Source organism: Sarcophilus harrisii, chromosome 1 (genome assembly GCF_902635505.1).
Source record: "Sarcophilus harrisii chromosome 1, mSarHar1.11, whole genome shotgun sequence".
NCBI lineage: Eukaryota > Metazoa > Chordata > Mammalia > Dasyuromorphia > Dasyuridae > Sarcophilus > Sarcophilus harrisii.
The window spans coordinates 105,951,783-105,979,058 of NC_045426.1; the positions used below are offsets into that span (position 1 = coordinate 105,951,783).

At 34.8% G+C, this 27,276-nt stretch overlaps 1 protein-coding gene across 9 annotated transcripts in view; it reads left to right on the plus strand.

Annotated features, from left to right (window-relative positions):
- The window catches only part of TTC39B (tetratricopeptide repeat domain 39B), a 128,280-nt gene extending 111,175 nt beyond the window's left edge, over positions 1 to 17,105 (plus strand). For 7 of the 9 annotated variants that reach the window (XM_031961608.1, XM_031961599.1, XM_031961615.1 and 4 more), the window contains 3 exons: positions 1,485 to 1,602; positions 8,075 to 8,191; positions 12,069 to 17,105. In XM_031961608.1, coding sequence (XP_031817468.1) covers positions 1,485 to 1,602; positions 8,075 to 8,191; positions 12,069 to 12,165 — 332 coding nt within the window. In that variant the 3' untranslated portion in view covers positions 12,166 to 17,105. Of the gene's footprint in view, positions 1 to 1,484; positions 1,603 to 8,074; positions 8,192 to 12,068 lie in introns of those variants that run through there. The other 2 variants (XR_004233258.1, XM_031961630.1) reach the window with 2 other exon arrangements.
- Positions 17,106 to 27,276: the final 10,171 nt, after the last annotated feature.

Sequence of the window (27,276 nt, forward strand, 5' to 3'; positions counted from 1 at the left end):
TCAGATGATCTGAGTTTAAAATCTGACTGCTAATGTAACTATGAAAAAAATCACTTCCCCAGATTCAGTTTTCTTATCTGTAAAACCTCCTAAGGGTCTTTCTTTTTAACTCTGAGTTCCATGATGTCATGATTTATATTTTGAACTAAATAACTATTATGTTTGTCACAAAGTTGTGCAAGTTAAAGAGAGACAATTAGTAAGAATTTTGGAGAAATGGGGTAACTGAGCCATCTTTTTTTTTTTTTTTTTTTTTTTTTTTTTAAATAATCTCTGCTCTTATATTAAAAACCAGAGGAAGGCCTGTGTTTCCTATTGACATGCTTAGAATGTTTCTGCTACTCATTGATTTGATGAAATCTATCTTTTAGTGTCCAACCAGCTTTGATAGCACTGTTAACAAAATGTTATCACAATTCTTGACAGCATGAAATAATATAGAGGTCATACAATTGAGGGGAGAGAACATTGGATTTGAGGTTGGAAGACATCAGGAAGTATCCTGGCTATGCTGATTATTTTGTCTAACCTTTAGCACAAATCACTTCCCCTTTCCAATTCTAAGTTTTCTTATCTATAAAATATGTGAGTTAAATTAAATGATTTCTAGGATCTTTTCCAGCTTTTGATTTTCGGATACTAAAATTTATTCAAGGTGAAGGTTCTCTAATCATAACAACAATAATAAATATTTATATATTGCTTTCATACCTTACTAAGTAGTAAAATCAATTTTCACTAAAGATAAATCTTCTTTAAAAGAGAAAGGAAAGTTTTAATATTTTTAGTCAAGGAGCCAGGAGTTTGATCGAATCCTAAAATGTCTTTCATCTGCCTTAGCACTGTTTTGTCTAATTTTATTTGGTAGTTCTTTTTCAAAAAGAATGGAACCTAGGAGAATTGATAATGAGTTGTAAACATGATGATCTGAAGAGGGTATTTTACTTCCTGAATTTTTAATGGGTATGAAGCCATCTGTCTCTCCATATGTGTGTGTTACCCTCTCCTCCCGTTGCAGCCAACACTGTTATGAGGCACAACAACAATCTAAGACAGCCCCCTTGTTATTGCTCTGCTTCTGATAGACTTCCTGGAGCCTTTTCTTAGATCTCCAGGCTTTTGTAGCCTTTCTGATTCCCCAGCATTGCATTTGGGCCCTTGAAATTTAGGATGCAGGTGTCTTAAATCCCTTTTAAAGAAGGTAAAATTTAAATTCTTGATAAATAAAACTCAAAAGTGCTAATGCATAAGGTATAACATCCTGTAAGAACAAACATTTGTTTTTGCAATATGATTGACATTCTCTCCAGGAGTATCTTAAGTACTGTCTTGAGAGAAACAGCATAAGTTTTCATAATTTGAAATGACAAACATTTCCCATAATTTTAAGCAGGCTCTTTATTAGAAATTTCACAAATTGACAGCTCTAACTTTTGATTTTAATTTTAATTTTAGAATACTTTTTTTTCCATTTCTGTTTTAAGAGTGCAGTGATTACTTCACGGATGACCAGTGTTTGGTGCAGTTACTGAAAGGTCTCTGTCTGAAGCACTTAGGAAGACTCTTACAAGCTGAACTGTGTTTCAATCAGGTTATTCAAAGGTAAAATAAAAAGCCATACAAGTACATCCTGTTGTTGGATTTTTGAAAACTGCTCTGAGAGATGAATGTACTCTGACCTCTTGTTATCTTTTTGCTTTTTGATAATTCAAATTGGTGGCCTGTTGTGTTTGTTTAATTTTCCTGAGAACCTTCATATTGGTTGGGTTTCAGTTTGAATTTTCCTTAATGACTTGAATTTACTTGAAAAGATCCATGAATTCTTTAGTGTAGGTTTTCATCCTATTTATGCCAGTTGCAATTCCATCCTTACATGTTTTAATGTACAGTTTCTCAAGTTGGTATGCCCCACTTCTCCTCTAAAAAAAAAAAAGAATAAGAAAATATTTCTTTAGAGCTGTTCAGTATTCAGGGTATATGTATTCCCAAACTTAGCTAGGGTTATTAGTCTTTGGATAATGGACACTTAAGTGGAGGTATTCTGCCTTTGATATTGAAAGTTTACATTTGGACAGTTAATTTCTGACCTACGTAAGTAATATATTTCCAGACTAGTTTAGAACTCCAGGTGACAAATTTTCTCAGCATCTGCTTATTTTTTTGTAGAACATTTCTATCTTCTTTAAAAAGGAATATTCTTTCTATTAATATGAATAAATATGTTGACAATTTCCTAGATCTCACTTATCCCTATGCCTAGGTCTCTTCACCAATGGCCACTTTATTTTCATTACCATTTTTACAGAGAGTCAAAAATCAAATGGGGGGCAGCTAGGTGGTGCAGTAGATAGAGCACCAGCCCTGAAGTCAGGAGGACCTGAGTTCAATTCTGGCATCAGATACTTAACACTTCCCTGGCCATGTGACCCTGGGCAAGTCACTTAACCCTAATTGCCACAGCAAAAAAAAAAGGGGGGGGGGCGGAATATTCCTTTTCATTTTAACTAACTATAGCATACTGTCTCCACACAATGAGAGGAAGAAAGAGTGGAGAAAGGGAAGTAAATTCTTTCTGATTGAAGATCTATAGTATGTAGATGTAGAATTTGTCGGAAAGAAACAGCATTCTTTGTTCATTACTTGTTATAGGACAGAACTCTGAACTTGAAACAAAGGATTCTTATGAGGTGGAATTGATAGAGATAATCATCTAATTTAGCATGGTTCAGTATGATTGATTTAATCCTACAAGGTGATGTTATGGGCTGCTCCCAGAGAATCCAACAGAGAACGTTACATTTTAGAGAGAATATTACAATTATTGTCCTTTTAGGTATTTTAATTCTGGACAAAGGGTAAGACAGACAATTCTATTTTAAAATCTTAGAATCTGATATTTATTTGAGTTGAGAATTGCTTTGAGAAGTGACATGATTGGTTGGATGAAATCTGTTTCATATGGTCATAGACTTTCAGACACTTAAGGAATGTCCATATTAAATTCATTTTGGGTGGGATTGGGAAAATATGATGAAAAAGTACATTGTGAGGAACAATAGGCAAATATAGCTCTTTTTAAATCCACCTTGGATTTAACCAATATTAGTAGATACTTTGTATCTATTAGATGAATGGGCAGGCAAATGATATAAGTGATACTGATATTAGGCCTTTGTATTGAAAGGCTTATCTTCATTTATTTCAAATCTGGCCTTAGATACTAGCTTTGTGATCCTGGAGGAACCACTTTATTCTGTGTGCCTTGGTTTCCTCATCTGTCATGTGAGCTAGAGAAGGAAATGGCAAACCCCTCCAGAATCTTTGGCAAGAAATCCCTTGTTGGGTCATGAAGATCATTGGGACATGACTGAGAACAGTTCAGCACCATTACTCTCCTCCCCCAGATATAGGAGACTGTGCTCAGTCCTAGGGACACAAAAATAGGAATGAGAGCAGTCCTTGTTCTCCAGGAGCTCATACAGGGGCACAGATGAGCAGAAGTGAGCACTCCTCGCTGTAGGGGAGGATGAGCATCATGGAAGGGTTCCTGGTAGAAGAGGGACTTGAGCTGTGCCTTGGAAGAAAGGCTGCAATGAGGGAGGCCAGGGCCTCTAAATCTGGGAAATGGCTTTAACTGAGACACAGAAATGGCAGATGGGATTCCAAGGTCAGGGGACAGCTTGTGGCCCGTTCGACAGGAGTGATGGGCGATGGGTTAGGAAGTATAAGTTAGGGTCAGAGTGTTGATGGCTTTACATGTTAAATGCCGGATTCCATTTTATTTCAGAAGCATCAGGAAACTATGCAAGATTTTTGAATCTAGGGAAGTGTCATAGAGCAGAACCTTACATATACTATTTTGGTGTTTATGTGAAAGATGGTTTAGAGAGGGGAGAAACTGGAATTGAGGAACTTATTTAGAGGGTTTTGTAGTTGTTTAGATGTAGTGCTGAGTTTTTCTGTAGTCCAAATTAGTAAGAAGAATCTGAACTAAAATATCAGCATGAATTGAAAGAAAAGGATGAAAGAGATGTGGTGAGGAATAAGAAAATAAGACTTGCTGGCTGATGATAAATATAGAATTCCATTTTGGGCTTGTTGATTAGATGCTAATAGAATATCCATCCAATCAGCAATATCCATTAAGAAGTTGGCAGTATGAGAGTGTAATTTATAGGAATGATATTAGAGAGGGGAGTCATTAGGTAAGAAGAGATTGATAATAAATGTGAGAGGGAATGACTGAAAGGGCAAACTTCAGGAGATAATGGAGGGGAGAAGGGTGGAAATGAATTCAAATAGGAGAGATTGGCCTTTACAAGGAAAAGAGCTACTTCTTCAAAGACTGGACTAAAGGAAGAGAGAGTGAGAAATAATTTTGAGAATTTTTAGATATAGCATAGGAAAGAAGAGGGTAAAACTTTCTGCTAAGAGGGAAGAAGCAGGGAATTATCTTGAGTGAGGGAATTGAGTGAAGAGAAGGTTTGGAATAGTTGATGTGAGTCATGTGATAATCAAAAGGATATATAAAATACTGCTGTGCAATAGTGGGGATCTAGTTAAGAGTATATGGCATAAATCTGGTGGATGTACCTGGCCCAGATGTGTACGAAAGACATGAGTAGCAATACAACAAGGGAGCAAGTATATGGCTGAACTGGTTACTATGGGGCCAAAACAAAAACTGAGTCTAGAAGAAAGAAGAAGGATATATTGGGAAGGACAGAAAAGTTGTGATGAAGATAGTTAGTAGATTTAGGAAAGATTGTGGTAGAGAGACATCAACTAGGAAGGTGTGATCAGAAAAAAGAACTTCAGAATTCAGGTTCTTGGTGTTTGCATAGTTATTGATGTCAGAAGTGAGATCTGAGATATGGACTAGTGTAGTTGAGATAGAAAGAAAGTGCAGATCCTAGGAGATAATAAGGTTGAAGAATTGAGTGGCCTGGGTAATTCAGGGAGACATCAGCAGGGGTATCAAAGTCCCTCTCGGTATAAGATTAGGGATTGGAATAGAAAGGAAGACTGTGAGCCAAGCACCAAACTCAGGAAAGATAGGAGAATGACTTGGGGCTATTAGAGGTCTTTCAAGACAGCGTCTGTTTCCTTTTTGTCCTTGCATCACCATCACCTGACATTGGCATTTCATAAAGGTTTGCTGAATTAAACTGGTAGATAAATATCATCAGGCTTGAGGTAGGGGGATATGGTGGGATGTGATGAACTGCAGAGAAGGAGGGCTTCTGAATAATGTCAGTGGGAGGGTCTCAGAGTAGCAGTGAAAAGCAAGGTGGATATCTGTTCTTTTCCTTATGCTCTGAGTGCATTAGAGAGAAGTTGCATCCAGAACTAGATAAGGTGTTTTCCAGATTTGAGAGCACACAATGGGAGAGAAGAGAACGGAGCAAAAAAGGAAGTAGGGTGGAACAGAGCTGATGTTTATGAGAATACTACATCTGAGAGAAGTTAAAAAATGGGCCTTTTACCTCCATGTATAGTGATTCACAGAGAATTTAGAGGGGGGCAGAGAGAGTGCTGACCATAGGCCAGGATATTTACCTGTCTCCTCTTTTTCCCACCCTCATTTCCTGGGATGGCAGAAGGAATTGAAAAAAACCACTTCAGCAATAAGGATGAATTAGTATTTGGTTTCTTTGTCTCATGCTGAGACAGTGGGGACAGAATAGATCCAAAAGACTCCTTTGTGTACAACATGTAATTGGCTCCTGGTTGAGTCTGGTTTCAGGCCATATTCTGGCCCTGGATAAAGTTCCGCTAACAAGAGGTTCTGTTGTTTGGGCCCTTCATGATTTCTGAGACTTTAAGTAGTGTTGATTTTCTCACGGATTTTGGTGAGACTGGAATACTAAGTGCACTCTCCATTGTATCAGGAGATTCCAGGATGGGGAGCCCTAATTTACTGCCTTAGGGGACTCTGGACTGGATAACAGTCAGGTTCCACTGAGGAGGACCCAGGTAGGAGTAGGTGCTGGGACAGGAATCTTGGGACCAGTGACGGTAATCCTAATCATTTTCTTGCCATTCTCTTATGTTTTGCTGCCATTTCTCATAATGTGATTAATGTGCTATGCTTTGCGTGTGCATCCTCTGCCCACTAGTTGGGGAATAGCTGGACAAGTTTTGGTATATGAATGCAATGGAATACTGTTGGGCTATAAGAAAGGATGAAGAGGATGGTTTTAGAAAATCCTGGGAAGACTTAAACGAACTCAAGCAAAATGAAGTGAGCAGAAACAGAACAATTTATACAGTAATAGCAATAAAAAGATTTAGGAGCTCAAAAACTTAGAACCTTAATCAGATGCTTGGGGCACTGAGAAGTTACATGTTTTGCCAAGGATCACACATCTTATCTGCCAGAGGTATCTCTGACTCGAACGCCAATTTTACCCATTGTAAACTATCTCACTTTTGTACCTACCAATATAGATGAACAAGGCAGCTGCTCCAACTGAAGGTTTTAGTTTAGAGCTCTCTGGGGCATCCCAAAAATCTTAGTGCACTTTGAAGCTATTAAACCTTAAAACTACACCACTTTTGGAACACCCATATAAGCTGACTCCCAGGAGGAGAAAATTTCTCCATGTATGCTAGAGAACTTCTCCTTAGCTCATCATAACAAATTGTATTTGCTTCTCTTTTTCTCTTGTGTGGCACAATAATTGTATAAATATGTATGCATATATTGGATTTAACATATATTTCTACCATGCTTAACATATATTGGAATACTTGCCATCTAGGGGAAAGTGTGGGGGAAAGAGGAAAAATTGGAACACAGTGTTTTGCAAGGGCTAATGCTGAAGAATTGTCCACGCATATGTTTTAAAAAATAAAAACGTTTAATAAAAAACAAACAAAAAAAAACCTAAAAAAAAATTTTCCACTCCTTCCCCCCACCCATTCCCCTAGATAGCAAGTAATCCAATATATATTAGACATGTTAAAAATATGTTAAATCCAACATATGCAAATATTTATACAATTATCTTGTTGCACAAGAAAAATCATATCAGAAAGGAAAGAAAATGAAAGAAAACAAAATGCAAGTGAACAACATCAAAAAGAGTGAGAATATTAAGTTGTGATCCACATTCAGTTCTTACAGTCCTCTCTCTGGGTGTAGATGGTTCTCTTCATCACAAGATCATTGAAACTGATCTCAATCATCTCATTGTTGGAAAGAGGAGTGAACTTTTAGGAAAAAAAGCTTCAGCATTAAAATACAAGTGTGATTTCAGTTGTCTTCTTTGGGTGGCAGTAGTGCTTTTTCTATCTATTAGAGAAGTGAGGCACTGGTTGAAGCTTTTTGCCTCTTCAGAAACGATTTTAGAGTTTTTTTTTTTTTTTAACTTCAATAATGTATATGTGGATTGTTTGAAAGAATGAAAATGTAAAAAATAAAACTCTGATAGAAGTGCTTAAAAGGAGAGCTGGCATCCATATAAAGATAAGATACATCAGAATTGTGAGCCTACATCAGGAATCAGTTCAGTATTAGATCCTCTAAAAAAGTAAATGTTAGAATTGGGAATTCTAAAACCAAAATATTTTAGGAAAATAGATTGAAATGTATATCCCCTTTTTGATTACATAGTCTAATATCTGAAAGAAATGAGCTTTTCTTTGTAATCTGTACATGGTTGATAGATTGTTAGGAACAGATACTGCTTTTCTCAATTGCCTTATTTTTGCCGAATAAAGCAAAATAAGTTTTGATCCCTGAAATCATCTTTAGGGATTAAAAGGAAGCCTTTTCCTGAATATCTATTATGTTTTTATTCAAAATGGAAATTTGTATTCCTGGAATAAATCTTGAAGCTATATATGTACATACCCGCAATAATGTTTTGCCTAAAATAAAAACACAACAAAATTTTTTTTTCATGTGAAAAGCTTTTCATCTATGTGTATCATTATATATCAATTTAAAAATATATTTGCTCAGAAAATAGGCTTGGTTTTTTATCTGTTTTAGTAAAGGGTGAATAAAATATTGATGTATGTGTAACCTCTTCTATTGTCAAAACTAACTTATTTATTTTATTTCTAGTGAGAAACAACTAAAATTTGATCACTACCTTGTGCCATTTACTCTGTATGAACTGGGACTTTTATATCAACTACAAGGAGACACAGAGAAGGCCTTACGAATAATAGAAACTGCAAAGTAAGTTGTGCTAAGCTTTTCACATTGCTAATTGGAGAGTCACTGGATAGGTGTTTGTTTGAAGCATTCCCAGATTATTGCATTTTACAGTGATTTTTCTCTAAACATTTCTGTGGGTATTCAAGTCTCTTTTTTGTCTCATCATATTCTTCCTTAAATCTTAAGTTATTTACATATGTGCCATATCCCATTGTCAAGTGTTTTGGCTTCTTGAGAGTGAGGAACTATATTGTTTTTCAAGCATGTTCTCTATCTTATATGTATTTGACTTGAAGGGAACTCTTATTATTATCAGCCTCAAGTGCTTGAAGTCAACAAAATCCCAGAAATGTACAAGATTGGATCATGATTGCTGCTACAGTTGGGCTTTTATGTATGCTTCTATTTTCACTGGATCTTCTTTCTATACTAATACTTAAGTAAACATCAGCTTTGGGTATGCTGAGGAAGATGGTGAAATGAATCAGGTGTTTGCACCAACTTTCCCTCTTTGTAACTTCCTCTACTCCAAACTACATTTTGTCACTATTCTACTTGCACAATTGATTTTTAAAAATCTAATTGAAAGGTTTTTTGCATCATTTTACTAAATTTAATTACATAAAATTCATCCCATTGTTCCAGGATATTAGGATCTTTTAAAATCCAGATCCTGACATTTACTATTATTTCCAGTTGCCTGTTATTCATAAATTTGATAAGCATGCCAGTTATGTCTTCATCCCAAGCATTGATAAAAATGTTAAGACCAATATAAAGGAGGATAGAGTATTAATAGACTATTACTATTGAAGACATATCAACAAATAGTAGTCATCAGTCCAAATTAATTGACATTTTTTTACAGTTATTTAGCCAGCTATGAATTTACTGATTCTTCTAACATTCAGCCTAGATCTGTCTGGCTTAAATTCAGATATGACAGTTATATTGCCAAACATTTTAACTCTTAGCATTCGCTTGATCCTAGGAGAGCAAGTTATCAGGTATCGCAGCTTGTCTGTAATGTAGTAAGGATATGTCTTAGAAAGGTACTTGAGGCTTAATTATAATATGACTTGGCTGTGATCACGATACTAGTGTCAGAAGCAGGATTTCAACCAACTTTAAGTACAAGTCTAGACCTTGATCCTCTATGCTACATTGCTTAAAGGAAATGTCATGAGTTGGTTTTTTTGAACCTATGTTGATGTCTATTATTGCTATTTTTTTCTTAGCACTCACAGTTATTTTTTAAAAAAACGATGCATTCTAGATTTTTGTTGGGAATGAATTTCCAGGTCATCAGTCCATAGTTTGGAAGAATCTATTTGCCCTTTTAAAAAAAATAGGAAATTTGGCTATTTTAGGTCCTACGGGTTTTTATAAAAAGATCACTAATGGTGTGACAGTTGAAATGCCTAGAGATTATTTTGGTGCATTGATTTTGATTCATTTATATTTGAAGTCATTTAGATATATAAGATTGTGTTACTGTTATAAAATCATTGAGTCAGAATTTCTGATGTGGAAGAAGACTTTGAGGTCATATAGATAAAATTCATCTTTTTTTATAGACAAGAAAACTGAATCCCAATTAAATTCAGTAGTCATTTAAACACCTACTAGTCACCGAGGCACTGAGGAGTACAAAGACAAAAAGGAAACGATCTTCTGAGTAACATGAATTCTCTTGGAGAAGCAGATTTACTCTTGGTTGCATAGCTAGTTAATGACATCTTGGACCAAGGTCTAGCATTCTTGAATTCAAGTGCAGAGTTCTTTCATATATACTACAATGACCCCCTCTTGTGATGACCGCGTATTTTAAAATCAGCCGGAGTCAGGAATTCAGGTTAGGGGAAAATCGTCAATCTTTATTCTTAGCAGAGATGAAGCAGCTGAGTCAAGAAGCTAGCTAGACCAGAAGCCACGAGACCAGCAGCCATCAGAATAGAACCCAGCCAGCAATCTCTCCCAGATTGCTCTCTTCCTGCCCCTCTGCCTCCACCCATCAAAATCGTCATTTCCTATACAATATATCAGGACTTGCACAGAGAGTGGGCAGGGGCCATTCTTTATCCAAGCATGTATATTAATAGAGTATAGTCCCATTACTATTTAGCCTCACATGCTTAGGACCTCAGTGCATCAACTCAAGCCTCAGCCCATTACACCCTCCCACCAAATAGCTTCATGTCTCTTTTGGTCCTTCATTTCCTCCTTCATAATTTTTTTTTTACAATTGGAAGATCATTTCTCCTCAGTTCAACCACACAGCACAAACATTTATCAAGTGGATACTCTATTCAGGGCAGAGTGTATATGTCTTGCCACTTAGGTAGAAGTGAAGTATGAACTGCCTTTCCATTTTTTCTTTGATATTTCTTAATATGATCCCCCTTAAGTAGTGATCTAGGTAATAGGACACTATTTACTTATTAAAGCTCCTCCTTTGCTCAGAGTCCTGGGTGGGGGAAGAGTGAGAAATCTCACTCAGAGGGTCAAAGGGGAAGTGCTCGATGGCCATTATCAAGGTAGGCTGATGGAGAAGGTCTCTTGGAGGATTTGGCTTTGCAGGCAAGCCTGAAAAGTTTAGTAGTCAAGAAAAGGAAGGGCGAACACTCCAGGTATATGACAGAGAGGGTTCAGGAAGTCTCCAATTTCCCTGAAGAATATGTAGAAGAGAGTAATATGTATGAGACAGGAAAGGGAGGGTGGTGGCAGATTGTGAAAGCTTTTAAATGACAAAGAAGAGAATTAGCTCTTTCCTCAGGGGGATACCCATGAAGATTTTATGAGAAATCAGTAAACAAGACATATTTGGCTTATATGAAGGATGAATTCATGAGATGGGCTCCAGGTAGTAAAATCATAGGTGATCCTGGGTTTAAAGCAATCATGCTTCAGATTGAGACATAAATTAGGTGATTTGTAAGATCCCTTCCAGTCTGGAGTTATGATAATTTTGAAAGAAGAGCTGTTATGATCAGGAACAATAGAATTATTGGCTGGGATATTTGAAAATATTCCTTCCTTTTCCTGCCTCTTGATATGACTGGGTACAAATTTCTCTTTCATTCCTTTTTGATGACTCTCAGCTAGTTAAAGGAGAAGAATGAGAGCACCTAATTAATAGCTGAGGCTATTTGCTATATTCTGGGAGTTAGGGTAGAATTTCTTGGTGACAGTAACTGTTTTGTTTTTGTTTTTTTGTTTTTTTGTTTTTTTATGCTAAAGGCCTACTGTTAAGACATTTCCCATAGAAAGCACTTAGCAAATATGTGCTGAATTCAGATGAATTTGGAATTGTTGCTCAGTTGTTTAAATCTTGTCTGATTATTCATGACCCCATTTGGGTTTTACTTGATAAAGATAGTAAAATGATTTATCATTTCCTTTGCCAGCTTATTTTACAGATGAGGAAACTGATGCATACAGGATTGAGTGACTTACTGAGGGTCACACAAGTAGAATTATTATAGTTTACATTCTTTTCTTTCTGAGGCCAGATTTGAATTCTGAAGATTCGAATTTTGACGACAAGTCTTCCTAACTCCAGGCCCAGGACTCTTTCCACTTTATCACACAGCTACCTGAATTTTGAATATAGCCTTTCATTTCTTAAAATACAGTTTTCTTAATTCTAACCATACTGATTTGTGCCAATTTAATGTCGATTTGTTTATTTTGATCCTGTGATATGTTTAAAAAAGAACCAGCTGCCCTAGGTTTTTCCATCTAAGTTAGGAATAGTTTGACACAGTTGTTTGATACAGTTTAGGAATAGTTTATGTATTTAGTGTTCATGAAAGATAACTCAAATTCAAAAAGAAGGCTAGTCAGAGTTTGAAAGGTTTTAATTTCCTGTTGACAGTTTGTTCTTATTGTCTTTTAGAACAAACTACAAAGATTACTCCATGGAGTCCAGACTGCACTTTAGGATCCACGCAGCACTCAGCAGTTTGAAAGGCTCTCCTGCTTCTACTCCTTGATGGAAGCCACATGGGTGGAAGAGTTTTCTAAACTGGCAGGAGCTTCTCCTCTAGAGAAATCCTTGTATTAAAATCAATAAGTGATCATGTACATGAGAGGGAAGGAAAAAGCAAATTGATTTTATTATCAATATTTTCTTTCATCTGTCTCTGTTTTGATGTTGTCTTCTTGTTTTCCATGTTTTCCTATGGAATTTTGCCATAGCTTTGTCCAGTCCATTATTGGAAAGTCTTTATTTTGTCTCACAAGAAGTTTAATGTTAAATTTGAATTAAGGTGTGTGTGTGGGGGGTTATTTTAAGACTTTGCCTGCAATAAAGTCTAGTTTAGATAATTTTTTTTTCTACGTGCAGATTGGTATCATTGAAGTTGCAGGATGAAATCTTATGATCCTGGATTACAACTAGAGGATTCAGGAGAGGCTGTGTTTCTGTACTATGGTATTTCACGTGCTTTGGGTTCCAGAGCTGAATCTCTCATCAGCCAGTTAGTCTCCATGAGCATTTCATGACCTGATACTTTCCTTTTCATACAAAAATAGAAATCATCTTCATGCAGAAATACAAAATTTTTTATAGATATATACTCTTCTGAAGAATATGGTACAAAACTAGCAAAGGACAGGAACAGTTGTTGCATTGATTTTTGCAGGCTTAAAGACACCCTCACTTGAATTGAAACCAGAGTATTGCCTTTTTCTTCCATCTGATAAGAGGAAGCAACAATTTTTTCTTGGAGAGGGAGAGATGTTGGCCTCTACTTGAATGTATTGAAATCATTTGTATTTCCCAGATCATGTTGTATGTCTTATGAGAAAAAAAAGGCCATGGAGTTCCTAGGCATTCAGTAGTGAGAAAGGAAGGCCTGAAAGTATAAGTCTTGATTGTTTTTTTTTCCCCTCCTCAGGAAGTAAAGCACAATTATCATTGTTTGTAGCATAATTTTATTTAAATAGTTCATTATGGTGATCAGTGTCTGATTTTATGAGCTCTTATTGCTTTTACTTTTTTTTAAAGTTCTGCTTTATACATTAGTAATATGGCCAGTCCTTTATTTGAAAATTAAAGCCATGGCACACTTAAATTAATAATCATTTTTTTAGTTGATTTTAAAATACATAAGACATGGCGTAAAAAATTGCTGATATAATACATCAGACATGGAATTTCAAATATTCAAAAATTACTCCTTAAAATATATCATATTTCATAATTACCATCACATTTTTTTGAAGAGAAGGGGTAATTCTGACATAGGACCAAAGACCAGCTGTTAATAGCCACATTAGGGAAAGTCAAATAGTTCATGTATGTAGCAGAGTTCTTTTATTTATATTTATATGAGGTATTATTTGTTACTTTAAGTAAAATAGTGTGCCCTTTTTTGGTATGGTATTGGCACATGATTATTAGCTGGTTCAAATGGTCCTTTTATGAATTGCAAGACATGAAAATCCAAATATGTTACATTGATTCATGGAACTAATCAAGTTAAACAATATATTGTCTTAGTATTTACCATTTTGTTCATTCAAAAGATATGTACTTAACATCTCCAAATTAGAATAGACGGTAAGACATGTAGGGAACAGAAATCTTCTAGTTATTAACTCATGTTCAGCATGTACATGATATTTAACAGGGACACTTAAAATACTATATTGATAAATTTTCATTAGTCTACTAATATAATGAATGCACTTGCTATATATATCTAATTATAGAAGAAAGAAATTCAGAAAAAGATGTTTTAAAATTCATCTGTGGCAAGTAGTTTGGAAAAGTGCAGTAAATCCAAAATTTTACATGTTTGAAGCTACTTTTCTAGGATGTCATCATTTAAAACAAAACTCTGTGGCCTTGCTTAGAATTGTTTTGGTTAAATTATTTTAAACTGAGCATCCTTGTTCATTATTTACAGGCAGTATTCAGAACTGCATAGTCAATAAAATATTTTTTTAAAAAAGGTTAACAGCCTTATAGAAACCAGTTGTTAAATTCTATGCTGTAGTTTTTAGAAACTTTTATTTCTAAATTGCCAATCACATTAAAATATCTTCCATTCCAAAATTTTGATTGTTTATATTTACTGTCAGCTTTTATTTTCTAAAATGCTAAGCAATATCGATAAATCTGCCAGAATAACTTTAGAGGCCTTAATATGGTTCATTCATTCATTCAGTCTTTAAGTATTTGTTAAGCACCAACTTTTTATAGGTGCTCTTTTAGACACGAATTTCTTCCAATAGTAATGTCTATACTAATTGTTTCTCCTTACTCACAACCACTTATTCCTCAAGTCCAGCAGTCTAGTTTCCATTTCTGTTACTTGACTGAAACTATTATCTTAGTGGCCAACAATGAATTTCATAACTATAAAATCCAATGGCCTTTTCTCCATCTTCATTATCCTTAATACTTTTGCAACTTTTGACATTGTTGACTACCTCTCCTTAAAACTTTTTCCTTTCTCCTGTTCAGTGACACTGTACTCTCATAGTTTTCTCCCTACCTCTCTGACCATTCTTTCTCTTTCATAGACTTTTCCTATCTCTTAGATATAGGAATTCTCTAAGACTATCCTTGGTGGTCTTCTCTCTCTGTAGAGTCTCTCCTTTGGGATTCTCTTTCACTTCTGTGACAGTCACCATAATTACCATTGTGTAGATGACTCAATATATATTCAGACTTGATCTTTAACTATCTCTACTGCATACCCCATCTCATACTGCAGGTAGAACTTCTAATTTATTTCTAAAATTACTTTTGTATTTTGTTTGAATCTGAATTTCCCCTCTTCATTTCTGTTCATTATCTCCCTACAACTCAAACTTAAAATGTAGGTATTTCTTTTACCTTTCCCTTTTTCCTCCATATTGAATAATTTCCTATACCCTCTCAGCTGGTAAAATTAACTCACACATTTGTTCCTTCATTCCCATTATATTTACCCTAGTTCAGTCTCATCTATATCTTGTCTAGATTATTGCTTTGATATTCTTACTTAGCTCTTTGTCTATAATTTCTCTTTAAATCAAACTGTCCTTCACAGTAGGATGTCCCAGAGTGTTCTTTCTAAAGTACAGTTCTGATCATGTTGTCTCTCTCCTACTTAGAAGCCATCATTGGGTTCCCACTGTCTCCTGAATAAAGTGCGGACTCCTTATCCTGATATTCAAGAGAGTCCACAAGTTCATCCTATCTTTTCAGCCTTATTTCACATATTTGATGTTTTTCCTTGTTGTTCAAACCATCCTGGTCTTTGCCTTTGACTCCCTTATAGGGATACTGGGAGTAAAGTATTTTATATATACCTTAAAGCACCATATGAATGTAAATTTGTGTGTGTTTTTTGTGTGTGTGTGTGTGTACCATCTCCTATACCTTTCCCTCCCTCTAAGACCCTGTTCTCTACCTGTTAAAAGTCTACCCGTCCTCAAAACCCAGGTCAAATTCCACTTCAAAGAAAGACATTCAAGTTCTACTTTATCCTTCTTCATATCTTCCATTGATCTTTGTTAATATTTTATCTCTTGTATTTTATTCATTTTTGTGTAAGTCTTATCTTCCTGATTAAACTGTGAGCTCCTTGAAGGTAGGGACTCATGCTTTCCTGATCTTTGTGACTCCCAAGATCTTTATTAGTGGTTTGAACATAGCAGGAACATAATAAATGAGTAAGTTGAATTGAATATCAACCCCCTCAGTGTGACTTACTGAATCCTCTTATTGATCGTACTGTGTTTGAAATGAGAGCCATGTTGGTCAAGACTTGTGATTATACAGTATGTTTTATCAGAATGTTTGAGAATTTGTAGGATGCCTAACATACCTTCTTTTTTTGGTGACAGGGCAGCAGAGTGATAACAGTCTCTAAATAGAGATATAAAGAAGTTGTATTGTGTTAAATATTTTGACAGGGAAACTGTCCAGTAATACTTGACAATTAATGAAAAAAATATCCATGTTAATTCTCGCATTCCTAATCTTGTATGTTTTTTATGGGTCTAGCAATCTCTAGTTAGTTGTGATTTAAAATTTTTTTTTTATTTTAGAAGTTATCTTCTGACAGTTATATTATGGCTCATATAGTAGTCACAATTGTTCATTTTTGAAGCACTGTACACTTTTTCCTTTTCAAATTAATTTCTTGATGTCTGTTATATATGCATACAAATTAATGATTTTACTCATTGGTATAAAATATTTTCTTCTTGACAAAATTTGAGGTTGTCTTGGAATTATGCTTATTAATTTATCCTTGAATTTACTACCTCTCTTTGCTGTTTATTGCAGGTGAAAGTCTAGTAAGGTTACAATTTATTCTCATGGTAACTGATAATATTTCATGAACCATAAAGCCTGAAAGAGCATTTAAGACATCTAGTTACTACCCCTGGTTTTGGACAGAATTCAGTATAATCTTTCTTAGAGTACTGTTTACTTCTATTTCAATACTGCTCTCATAGCCCAGTGGTATCAAACTCAAGGAGAAATGGGCCTACTATACCATCGTAAGGATTTCTGGAGGCCTCATATTTACTTGAAAAACACATTAACATTTTCTATTTTACATTGTATTTTTATTTTACTGTTTCCCAGTTACATTTTAATCTGTTCCATGATAATCTGCTGCACTGAGTGTTTGACATCTCTGCTCTATAGTTTATTATATAAGATTATTAGATGTTTCCCATTTTTGGTACCATGTACATTTTGCTTCATACTGTATTTGTATTGCTTACTTTTTCTCTCTTAAGTTGTGTCCTGTACATATATGTTTTCCATTTGTTATTTCTCTCTTAGTCCCAGTTTATAAATGTCACTGATCAATTGTAAATTCACTCTTGGAAACTTTATTTGTAGCCTCATTTTTTATGGGTTAGGGAAAATTTCTTTTTCTTTATGGCAAGTTTTTGCCGTGGCATTTGGGAATAAGAAGTCAAAAAATGCACCAACTAAACCATGTAAACTGGAATTTCACTATAATATAATCTGTGATGTGGAGATCAGCATAACAAGCCTTTACGTAGAAATTCTTCATTGAAGTTCAGTTACCAGAACTGCTAAATGGATGTCATTATAATCTACCTGTCCCTGTTCACCATAATTTCACTTGTGGCAGAGAGTCCTGGACCATTGTTATAGGGTTTTCAGAGTATTTAAACGTCTTCTAAACAGTTGTCAATTGCTCATGACCATCATGATTATGACTTGTTAGTCCAAACCACTCACTAATATTAATGAGCTAGGATTATAAACTTTAGTTAACTCCTACCTTTTACAGAGGAAGAAACTGAGTCCTAAAAAAAGGAAAGGGAATTGACCAAAAGGACTCTGGTAGTTAGTAGCAAATAAGTGGAATTTAAATGTGGGTCCTGTCACTCTTAAGCCTGTGTTGTTTCCATCAAAGCATGTTGTCATCTACAAATTAGTTATGAAATTCATTTGCCTTACTTGTGAAATGGAGTCATTAGCACTAAGTGATACAATGAAAGGATCAAGAAGTGTAGAGTCCTTTCATCTCTGGACTTTTTTATTCATCTTTCAAAGAAGGTTAGGCAAAATGATCTCTAAGAATCTTATTTAAATAAAAGCATTTAATTCAATAGATTTTTTGGGGAAAGTTTTACTTTGTTAATTTTAGACTTTCAGCATTTCAGTGACAATATTTCATAGTTTTTCTGCAAAATATTTATACAGTTGTCAAACTAGAATATAATTTGATAGGCTTTTTATTTAAATATAAATTTCCTGCCTTTTGCTTTTCTTCATTATTAGCCTTTGTGCTTGTATATGGGAACTAAATGTTTTTCACAGATATTATTTAGAATGTGGATTTTCCTCTTTGGGCAGATCTTTGACATATCAACATGCAAAAAGTAAAGACCAATATCTAATTCTGATCTTTTAAAAATGTTAAGTTCTATCCCATTTTATTTTTCCAAGTTTCACATACAATTTCATTATAGTGTTTGTTTAGACTAAGATATGCATATCAAACCATTCTTCATTTCTGTTCCTACAACCAAAAAAGGTAGGAAAGGAGAGGGAAGGGAAATAACTTTCAGTACATTTGCCTTCGTTTTTTGTAGTTAGACTTTGCCTGATTTTTTTAGTATTAGGATTTATTATTACCTTCCCTATAGATAGAGAGCTGGGGGGAAAGTGCTTCATAAATTCCTGGGTTGTATGGAAATGTGAACAATTATTCTTTGTTTTAAATTACTGGATGAAAGATTGAGAGAGAATGATTTGTAAGAATTTGGAGTATGGAAAATAACTTCTATATTTATTATTATTTAATTCACAGAGACATAGGAAAAAACTAACTCTTTTGAACTCTAGAGATTTAGAGATCCATGTAAATATACATGGAGGTTATAGGCTTTTTGCTAATAACAGAGGCCTGGTTCAGATGATCTCTTTAATTCTCTTCCAGGGCTATTCTTGTTTTTCTGTAATAGTAAATAAACCACTGAGCATAAGGTCACTGCTGATTTGTTGGACAGAGATGGGTTTGTCTTTGTCTAGGTTGACCATATAGACCTATCTCAGAGTAAGGCTAATAACCCTTCCCTTCTGAGGAATTCTAGTAGGCCTTTTCATTGTGTTTACAATCTTCAAATTTGCTTCTCTTTCACAGAGTAACACTTAACAGGCTTGTTTATCAGAAAAATCAAAGCAGCAGGCTTTATTGTATTTAGATTTTAAAGAATGCTTATAAATTGTACACTTTAGTATAAATCAAAGGATTTTAATGCCAAGTTTTATTAAGTAAGTTTTTCTTAATACATAAGTTTGCCTTTTCCAATACAGTTATTAGACATACCTCACTTGAAATATGAGAGCTTGAGGAAGTTTGATGTCTCCTCAAGAGCTGTTCATTCACTACTCCTCAGTAGTTATTAGTAAATTTTCTTAAATTAATAGCAGAATATTTTCTAAAAGTACATGTTGTAGAGATGGAAGAATTAAATCTTGAGAATATTTGGAAAATTAAATCTAACATTAGATAATTTAACATTTAGAGAAAGTTATGTTGTCCTTTCAAATGCAAGAAATTTTGCCCAAATTGAATGTAATGAGATAATCTTTGGAAGTAATGTAGGCATTATAATTATAACTCAAAAAAAATTCTTTAATGGAGTCAAATGTTCAGGTGGCGATATTTTTGGTTGAAAAGATTTAGAAAAATGTATATTAAAATACCATTTTTTTCTTGATGATTTATCCTTTCTGGCTGTCAGATACTTATTACTTATCAGTGTGTTTCTTTAAGAAACTGGTTTACATGCAAAGAGATTATGGCATATGTAATATTTTTAATATTGTACAACTCTAAAAATTTAGAGGCTTCAGGGAGCTGTTCAGTCCTCTGTACAAATAAGATTTTTAGTAGGAAAGTTCATGTGAATGTTTCACTGATCTGTGCTGTCCAGAAAAATCAGTTAATTTCTAACAATATGCTGTATTCTTTCAAAGTTTTAGGTGATATTTTTATATTTAGGTTTATTTTTTGTACAATTTTCCCCCTTTCATTGACAGATGGTATCCCAGCCCCTTAATGAATACCAAATGATTCACTTGTATGCCAGTGTTTTGAATTGTCATTTGCTAATGCTCATAGAACATTTTGAGACTTCTGGATGTTTGCTAGAGTCCATTTAGAGGCAAAACACAAAGCTTATAAGCGAAAAGTATTATTTTGTTAACCGCAATTTTCAGAGTAAAATTATTTTTTTCAGTTATTTTTGTAGTACCTTTACCTGGGAAACTCTGACTTGCTTTTTTTTTTTTTTTAAAGCACATTTTTGATATTTCATGAATTGGTTATTTGTTTTTATTCTTGGTTTTTTATTTAAACCAGTGTTCTAACTTGATGTTGAGAAATTTTTGCGAGTACTGTCAAGCCATATATTTTTATTCTTTGCTGTTGCATTCTCTGAATTAATATACTAAAATATAAATCTAGATTATGGAATAAAAATATCCATGTGACACTGCATGGAATTTATATAACAGGCTGCTGTATTAACTTAGTTCTTTGCTGATGAATCATTAAAGTCACATGGATGCACTTTATAATGAAATGTTATATTAGACAAATGTCAATATCTTATCCTTCCCACGCTCCTCCTCTTCTCTCTCCTGTTTCTCTGAACCCCAAAGATTACAGTTTTGCTAAGCAAAATAAATTAAGGCATTGAAGATGCTTGAGTTCTTTGGAAGACAATTGTGAGTGTAAATGAGTGACATCTTTTATTGATGAAATAAGAGAGAAATCCAGTTACCAAAAAAAAAAAATTACAGATATGAAAATTTTCTATGTCTTTAATCCAGAAAAGAAAAATATGAATCTCAGATATTTTTTAATATTTAAAGTTAAATATATTTCCAGTGAGTATTCTATACTATTTAAGCCTATATTCTTCTGAGTATTTTGTGTTTCATGTTCTATGTTATTTGTAAGCAGACACTTATATAGGCTCTGAACTTTTAAGATGAATACAACAGTTTCCTGTGGTTTGATTTTTAACACTGAGATATCATACAAAGCTGTATTTTTAAAGCATCCAATAAACCATCTCATCTCCGAACTTGCTTTTAACTTTTTATTTCTGTTTTGGTGTTTCGGGTTGAAATTTGTCGAAGTCCATTCTGGTTTTTAGATATTTTCTTCATTTTCAGTCTCACAGCCCATTTGGCTCCATTATGACTTTCCATCAAGCCCGCTGCAGGCAGAGGGACACATTGGAAACAATTCATTAGAGTGAACTGATGTGGGTTCAACAATCAATCCTGCTACCTACTTCTTGTGTGACCTTAGGGCAAAACACAGATTCATAGCTTTAGAGTCTTAAAGGTCATTTTGACTTAACACCCTAATCACTTTGGGGTTCTGTTTTCTCATGGGGGTTATTAGATTAGGGGTTAGGCCTCTAGGTGCCTTACAGTTGTACATCTATGTTCTTTTGACTTAAGTTCCTGCAGAAGTAAAGGTGAAAAGTCCTACCATCTGATTCTGTCCTGCCCATCTGTCCAAGGAGCAAATGGGATTCTCAAAACCTTTTGGTCCTGGAACCCCTTTACCCTCTTAAAAATTATTGAAGGGCCCCCAAAATGTTTTTGTTGTCAGTTATATCTACTGATATTTACCATATTAGAAATGAAAACATTTGGTATCATTTTGAAAGTAGTTTTGACCTTACACACTCCCTGAAAGTATCTTGGGGACTTGATTCTCTGTGGGTCCTAGGTCACACTTTGAGAATAATTAGTCCAGGGTTATATGAGCCAATTAACACTTTTACTTTGTTGTGCTTTACGTGCTGCATGATAAGAATTTCAAGTTGTATTTCTAGATGAGACTTAAATCTTATTTTTAACCTTCATTTCTGAGATAAAAAACTTCACCTGTTTAATAAAGAGAAACTGAATTTTCTTGGTTAGGGAAAAGGATACATACCTAAATAGATCTTTTTAATACTTAATATATCTTAGGAAACAATTTCCTTTTTGACTCATTTTGCCTGGGTTTATTAGCTTTTCTCTGCTTTGTTTTAAAGGCCCTTCATAATCTATCCCCTTCCTATTCCATTCTTCTTATCCTTTCTTTCCTTCCACATGTACCACAATTCATTGACACTGCTTTCTTTGCCATTCCTTGCACAAGACACTCCATCTTCTGATTCTAGACAATTTTGCTGGCTATCCTCCATGCCTAGAACTCTGTCCTCATCTCTGCCTCCTGGTTTCCCTGGCTTTCAAGTCTCCATGAAAGCCCGGCTTCTGCAAGAATTTTTTCCTGGTCCTTCTCAGTCTTAGTGCCTTCCCTCCCAGAACTCTGGTTTATCTAATTTATCATAGCCCCATTAGACTGTGGACTGTTTGAGAGCAAAAATGTTTGCTTCTTCCGTCCCTCCCCCCCTTTATTTGTATTTTCAGTACTTAACACAGTGTCTGGAACATAGAAGGCTATTGCTAAATTCTTTTTGATTTGCTTATTTACTCATAGAATTTTAGAGCTGTTAGGAGACTTGGGTATCCTTTATTACAGTCTCTTCATTCTAAAGAGAAAAACTGAACTACAGAGGTAAAACAGCTTGTCTGGCATCACCAACCTGGTGAGAAGCAGAGCTGAGATTTGAATCCAGAATCACTGATTCCAATTGCACCCTTTCCCTTTCCCCCCCAATATATGGCAGTATTTCCAGTCTGTCACCTGGTTTCACACCTGCATAACAAAGTTGGAGGAAGTCTCTTTTTACATAGGACATCAACAACGTGCAACAAGTAATCTGGAAGAGCTTTCTCTGGAGGAAAGCAGAAAGTTGGGGAAAAGTATTTCTGATAAAGTTCTAATTTTTCAAATACATAGAAAAAGTGAATCAAATTTATAAGAATACAAGTCATTCCCCAAATGATAAATTGGTAAAAACTATGAACAAGGAGTTTTCAGACAAAGAAATCGAAGCTTTCTTTAGTCAAGAATAAATCCTCTAAATCACTGTTGATTGGATAAATGCAAATTATAACAACTCTAAGCTATTACCTCAAAACTGTTGGATTGGTTAATAAGGAAAATGATGAAGGGAAAATTGGGGCATTAATGCATTGTTAATGGAGTTGTGAACTTGATTGAACCATTTTATAGAGCAATTTGGAATTAAGTCCAAAGAGGTATAAAACTGTATACTCTTTGACTTAGTAATATCATTACTAGGTCTTCAATCCAAAGGGGTTTAAAAAAAAAAAGGATGGGGGAAGGACCTATTTATACAGGAGCGTTTGTAGCAACTCTTTTTTATGGTTGCAAAGAATTGGAAATTGAAAAGATGTTTATCAATTGGGAAATGGCTGAACAAGTTGTGGCATATTGTAATGGAATACAATTGTACTACAAGAAATGACAAGTAGGATGATTTCAGAAAAACCCAGGACATCAACCGATAAAGAGTGAAGTGAGCAGGTGGAGGTACAGAGTACCTCATACATTGTATGAGGAGTAACAATGCCTTGGCTATTCTAAGACAATCCCAAAGAACTCCTTATGATAAGTGCTATCCACCTCCAGAGAAATAACTGATGGGATTTGAATGCAAATTGAAGTGTACTATTTTTCACTTTATTATTGTTTTTTTCTATAAAATGACTAATGTGGAAATAAGTTTTAAGTGATTGTACATGTTATAACCTGTATCAGTTCTTCTCAGGGAGGGGAGATGGAAGGGAAGAAGTGAGAGAATTTGGAACTCAAAACTAAAAAAATGAACATTGAAAATTTTTTACATGTAATTTGGGGAAAAATAAAATGCTGCTTAAAAAAAAGTCCCTAAGGATGAACTTGACAGTTCAGATATATGGTCATAGGTTATGTCTTCAGTGAGAGGGGCCAGATAATTGCAAATGAATGTCAAAGTGAGATCAGCCTCAAAGGAAAGTAGGTGAAATGGAATATAGATAGATAAAAAATGAAATGGTCCTTGCCTTTGAGGAATTGTCAGAGATAATGGCACTGCAATCCAATTCTCCCTTCAAGTCCACTGCTCTTTCCGTTATATCACATTGCTCTCTATAGTTTGTGTTCTGTATGGACAGCTAGGTGGAGAAATGATAAACTGCCAGACCTTGAATCAAGATGTATTCCTGAGTTCAAATTGAGTTTCGCACACATTACCAGTATGACCCTGGGCAAGTCACTTAATCCTGTTTGCCTTGGTTTCCTCATTTGTAAAATGAGCTGGAGAAGGAAATGGCAAAGCATTCCTCTCTCTTTGCCAAGATAACCCCAAATGGGGTCATGAAGAGTTGGGATGCAACTGAAATGACTGAGCAACAAAAAGGTTAGAAGTTTTCACAGGATGTTATTGAGTGGGAAAAAATATAATACATTTGTTTTAGGAAAATCAGCTGCCAGGAAGATAGATCATAGCGGAGTGAGATGTGGGGCACTTAGGAAGCTATTGCAATAGTCTAGGTGAGAAGTGATGATCTAAAGTAGAGTGCTGACTTTATGGGGAGGAATGTACAAGAGATGTGTAGGTTAAAATGGCAAGGTTTGGCAATTTATTGAATATATAGGGTTAGGAAGTGAGGTGCCAGGGATGACACAAAAATTGCAAACCTTAAGGATGATGGTAACCCCTTTAGAAATGGGGAAGTCCAGGAACTAGAGTTTGGGGAAAAGATAATAATTATATTCTGAGCATATTGAATTTTAGATGGGCAATTGGTGATGTGGGATTGGAGCTCAAGAGAGAGAACAGGTGGGACAGTTAGATTTTGGGGTCAACTGCACAGAGATGCTAATAAAATCCTGGGGAAGGGAAACTGTTAAGGGCAGCATGATGGGGGAGGGAGAGGAAAGGGAAGGAAAAGAGGATAATCCAGGACAGAACTATCAAGTGCACCCCAAAATTTGGATAGTAATGCAGAGAAAAAAACTGAAGAAGTTTGGTTATAGCCAGGTGAGGGAGAAAACAAAACAAAGTCTTGTCACAGTAACCCAAAGGAGAAAGAATATCTTGAAGAGGGTCTGTGGCATTGTCAGATTTGTCAGGGAGGTTGAAATGGATGATGACTGAGAAAAGACATCAGAGATTTGGCAAGTAAGAATCATTTTAACTTTAAAGAAAACATTTTCAGTAGAGGGATGAGGTTGGAAACAAGATTACAAAGGACTGAAAAAATTGTGAAAAGGGAGGAAATAATCAATTATAATCCATATTACTCCAGTTATGTGAAGGACTTTTGGAATTGACTCCTCTTGTCTATAAAGCCAGGGTTCTCGTCTTAGAGTAACCCAGAAACAAGTTTCCATTGTTAGACTATTACTTGATTCAGTTGTTAAGAAGTTGGTACAATCAACTGAAGTAAATTCAAACTTAGATGAGATGAAAATCTTAGCCTCCAGTTCACGGTTTTTAATCAATGTTCTGCTAGTTAAGACAAGTTGCATAATATGCAGAATAATTCAGGAGTTCTAAGTTTGGATTCACTTAAATAATTTTACTATTAAGCCATGTTTTATTTATTGATATTTTATGTAGTATCTGCAAGTAATGTTATTAAAATTTAATAATGGCTCACATTTATATATCATTTTAATTTTTACAAAGTGTTTTGTATACATTGTCTTATTTGAGTCTTATTCAGTCTTACTGAAAGAAATTCTTTAATTCCCATTTTACAGATGAGGAAACTGAGGTTCAAATAGGTTGTGATTTGCCCAAGGCCACACAGTGAATATCTGAGATGAGATTCCAACCCAGCTCTTTCTGACTTCAGGTCCAATACTCCCTTGTCTATGCTATGAATTAGTACTCTTCCCTACCAAGGATTAGTTGAGCCTGTTCAGGCTCAGATGGAATGGGAAAAATTTACATAATTGCACTAAATATAAACTTAAGAATCAGAAGTTCAGATAAAACAATTAAGACCTTTGTAATCTGACTTTTCACAGGCTTCCAGAAATCTAAAAGAAGCTTATCATCATTTGGAATTTACAAAAGGAAAAAAAAAGGCTGAGGATAAAACCTCAAATTTTAATTAAGAAAATTTGACAATGTCAAACAAGAAGCAGCTGTGTGTGGGCAGATTTATGTGCATTTTTAGCCCCACTTTAAAAGCCTCAGATTGTCTCTGGAACAGAATGGAGCAAATTGTCACAAATTTTGTTTTCCAAGAAACCAGTTATGTCAACATTACACCATGCCACTGCTCCAACAAGCATGCCAAAAATAACATGAAAAGGAATTAGTTCAAAAATCTATTTTCATTTAACTCAGTAATTATTGCATTTGCAATCATCTCCAAGGATTGTTTCTAGCAAAATAATCTACAGAAGAAAAGAAATTTCCCAGATAAACTGAGTACTGTGCAATCCATAAACTTTGCACTAAAGTATTTTAGCCCCAGAAACTTTTCTACTTTTCTTCACTGTTAATAGACTTTTAAACATTTTGAAACTGATAGTTATTTTGAACAAGGATGATAAAATAATTGGGAATTTTAAAATTTATCTTACTAACAAATAGGAAGAATTTTCTTCTACCTCCCCATCTCAAAATTTTGAGAGGTTAAAAACACTGTTCATGAGAAGTGATAAAGACATCAAAGAAGTACATAACAGAAAAAGCCAGTGACCTTGTCACCTGACTGACTAAGATGGACATTAAATGGGACAATAGGACTCACAAACCTTAAGTGAATCAGAGGAATACCTCTATTTTGTCAGATCGATGCTCTGTGGTGAACATAGGAAAGATATGATCATTAATGGCACAGGATAAGAAGGTTTGGATGAGCTACAATATGTGCTGGTGAAGAGACTGCCTACACAGAAGAATAAGAATGCATCCTGGAGATAAAAAACATTGATTCATCACAGTAAAGTTTCTGAAAGCTCATTGTAGATGTCTGTCCAGAGATTTGATTTTGGCTTCTTTCTGTTGACTTCCTCTTTCCTTAAAAAAAAATCAATAAAAAAATCTCTAAAACCAAATAAAAGACAGATCTCTGTTGATCATGGAGGAGAGGAGAGGGGAGGAGAGATTCTAGATAGCATGCAATGATTTGGTAATAAAAATGAAAATGTATACTCATCAAGGTAAAGTAGATTAAGTTGATTAAACTTTATCCTTATTTTGTTCATAAAATAGCTTCTCTGGAATGATACAGTGAAATTTGATGTTCTTTGGATGATCATGGTGTTAACATTCCTTTCTGCACACAAATCACAGTGTCAGAGATAATGGCACTGCAATCCAGTTCTCCCTTCAAGTTCTCTGCTCTTTCCATTATATCACATTGCTCTCTATAGTAAAGACATCCATGCACCCTAAAATTTTAGGAGATTATATTTTAGGATATGTAACTTGGACAGGATAGAAGATTAATTTCCATGAATGTTAAAGAGTCTCATTAAATATATGCTTTCTACCTACAAAAAATTTAGGCTGTCTGTTAAGAAATGTCCTGAGTAAGGAAAATTCACTAATTTAATGCAAGTGAACAACATTGAAAGACTTGTAAGAAGGCAGATGAAACACCTTAAATTATTTTTACTACTGGCTAAAGCACATGAAATTTAGGATACCTAATGTATTTG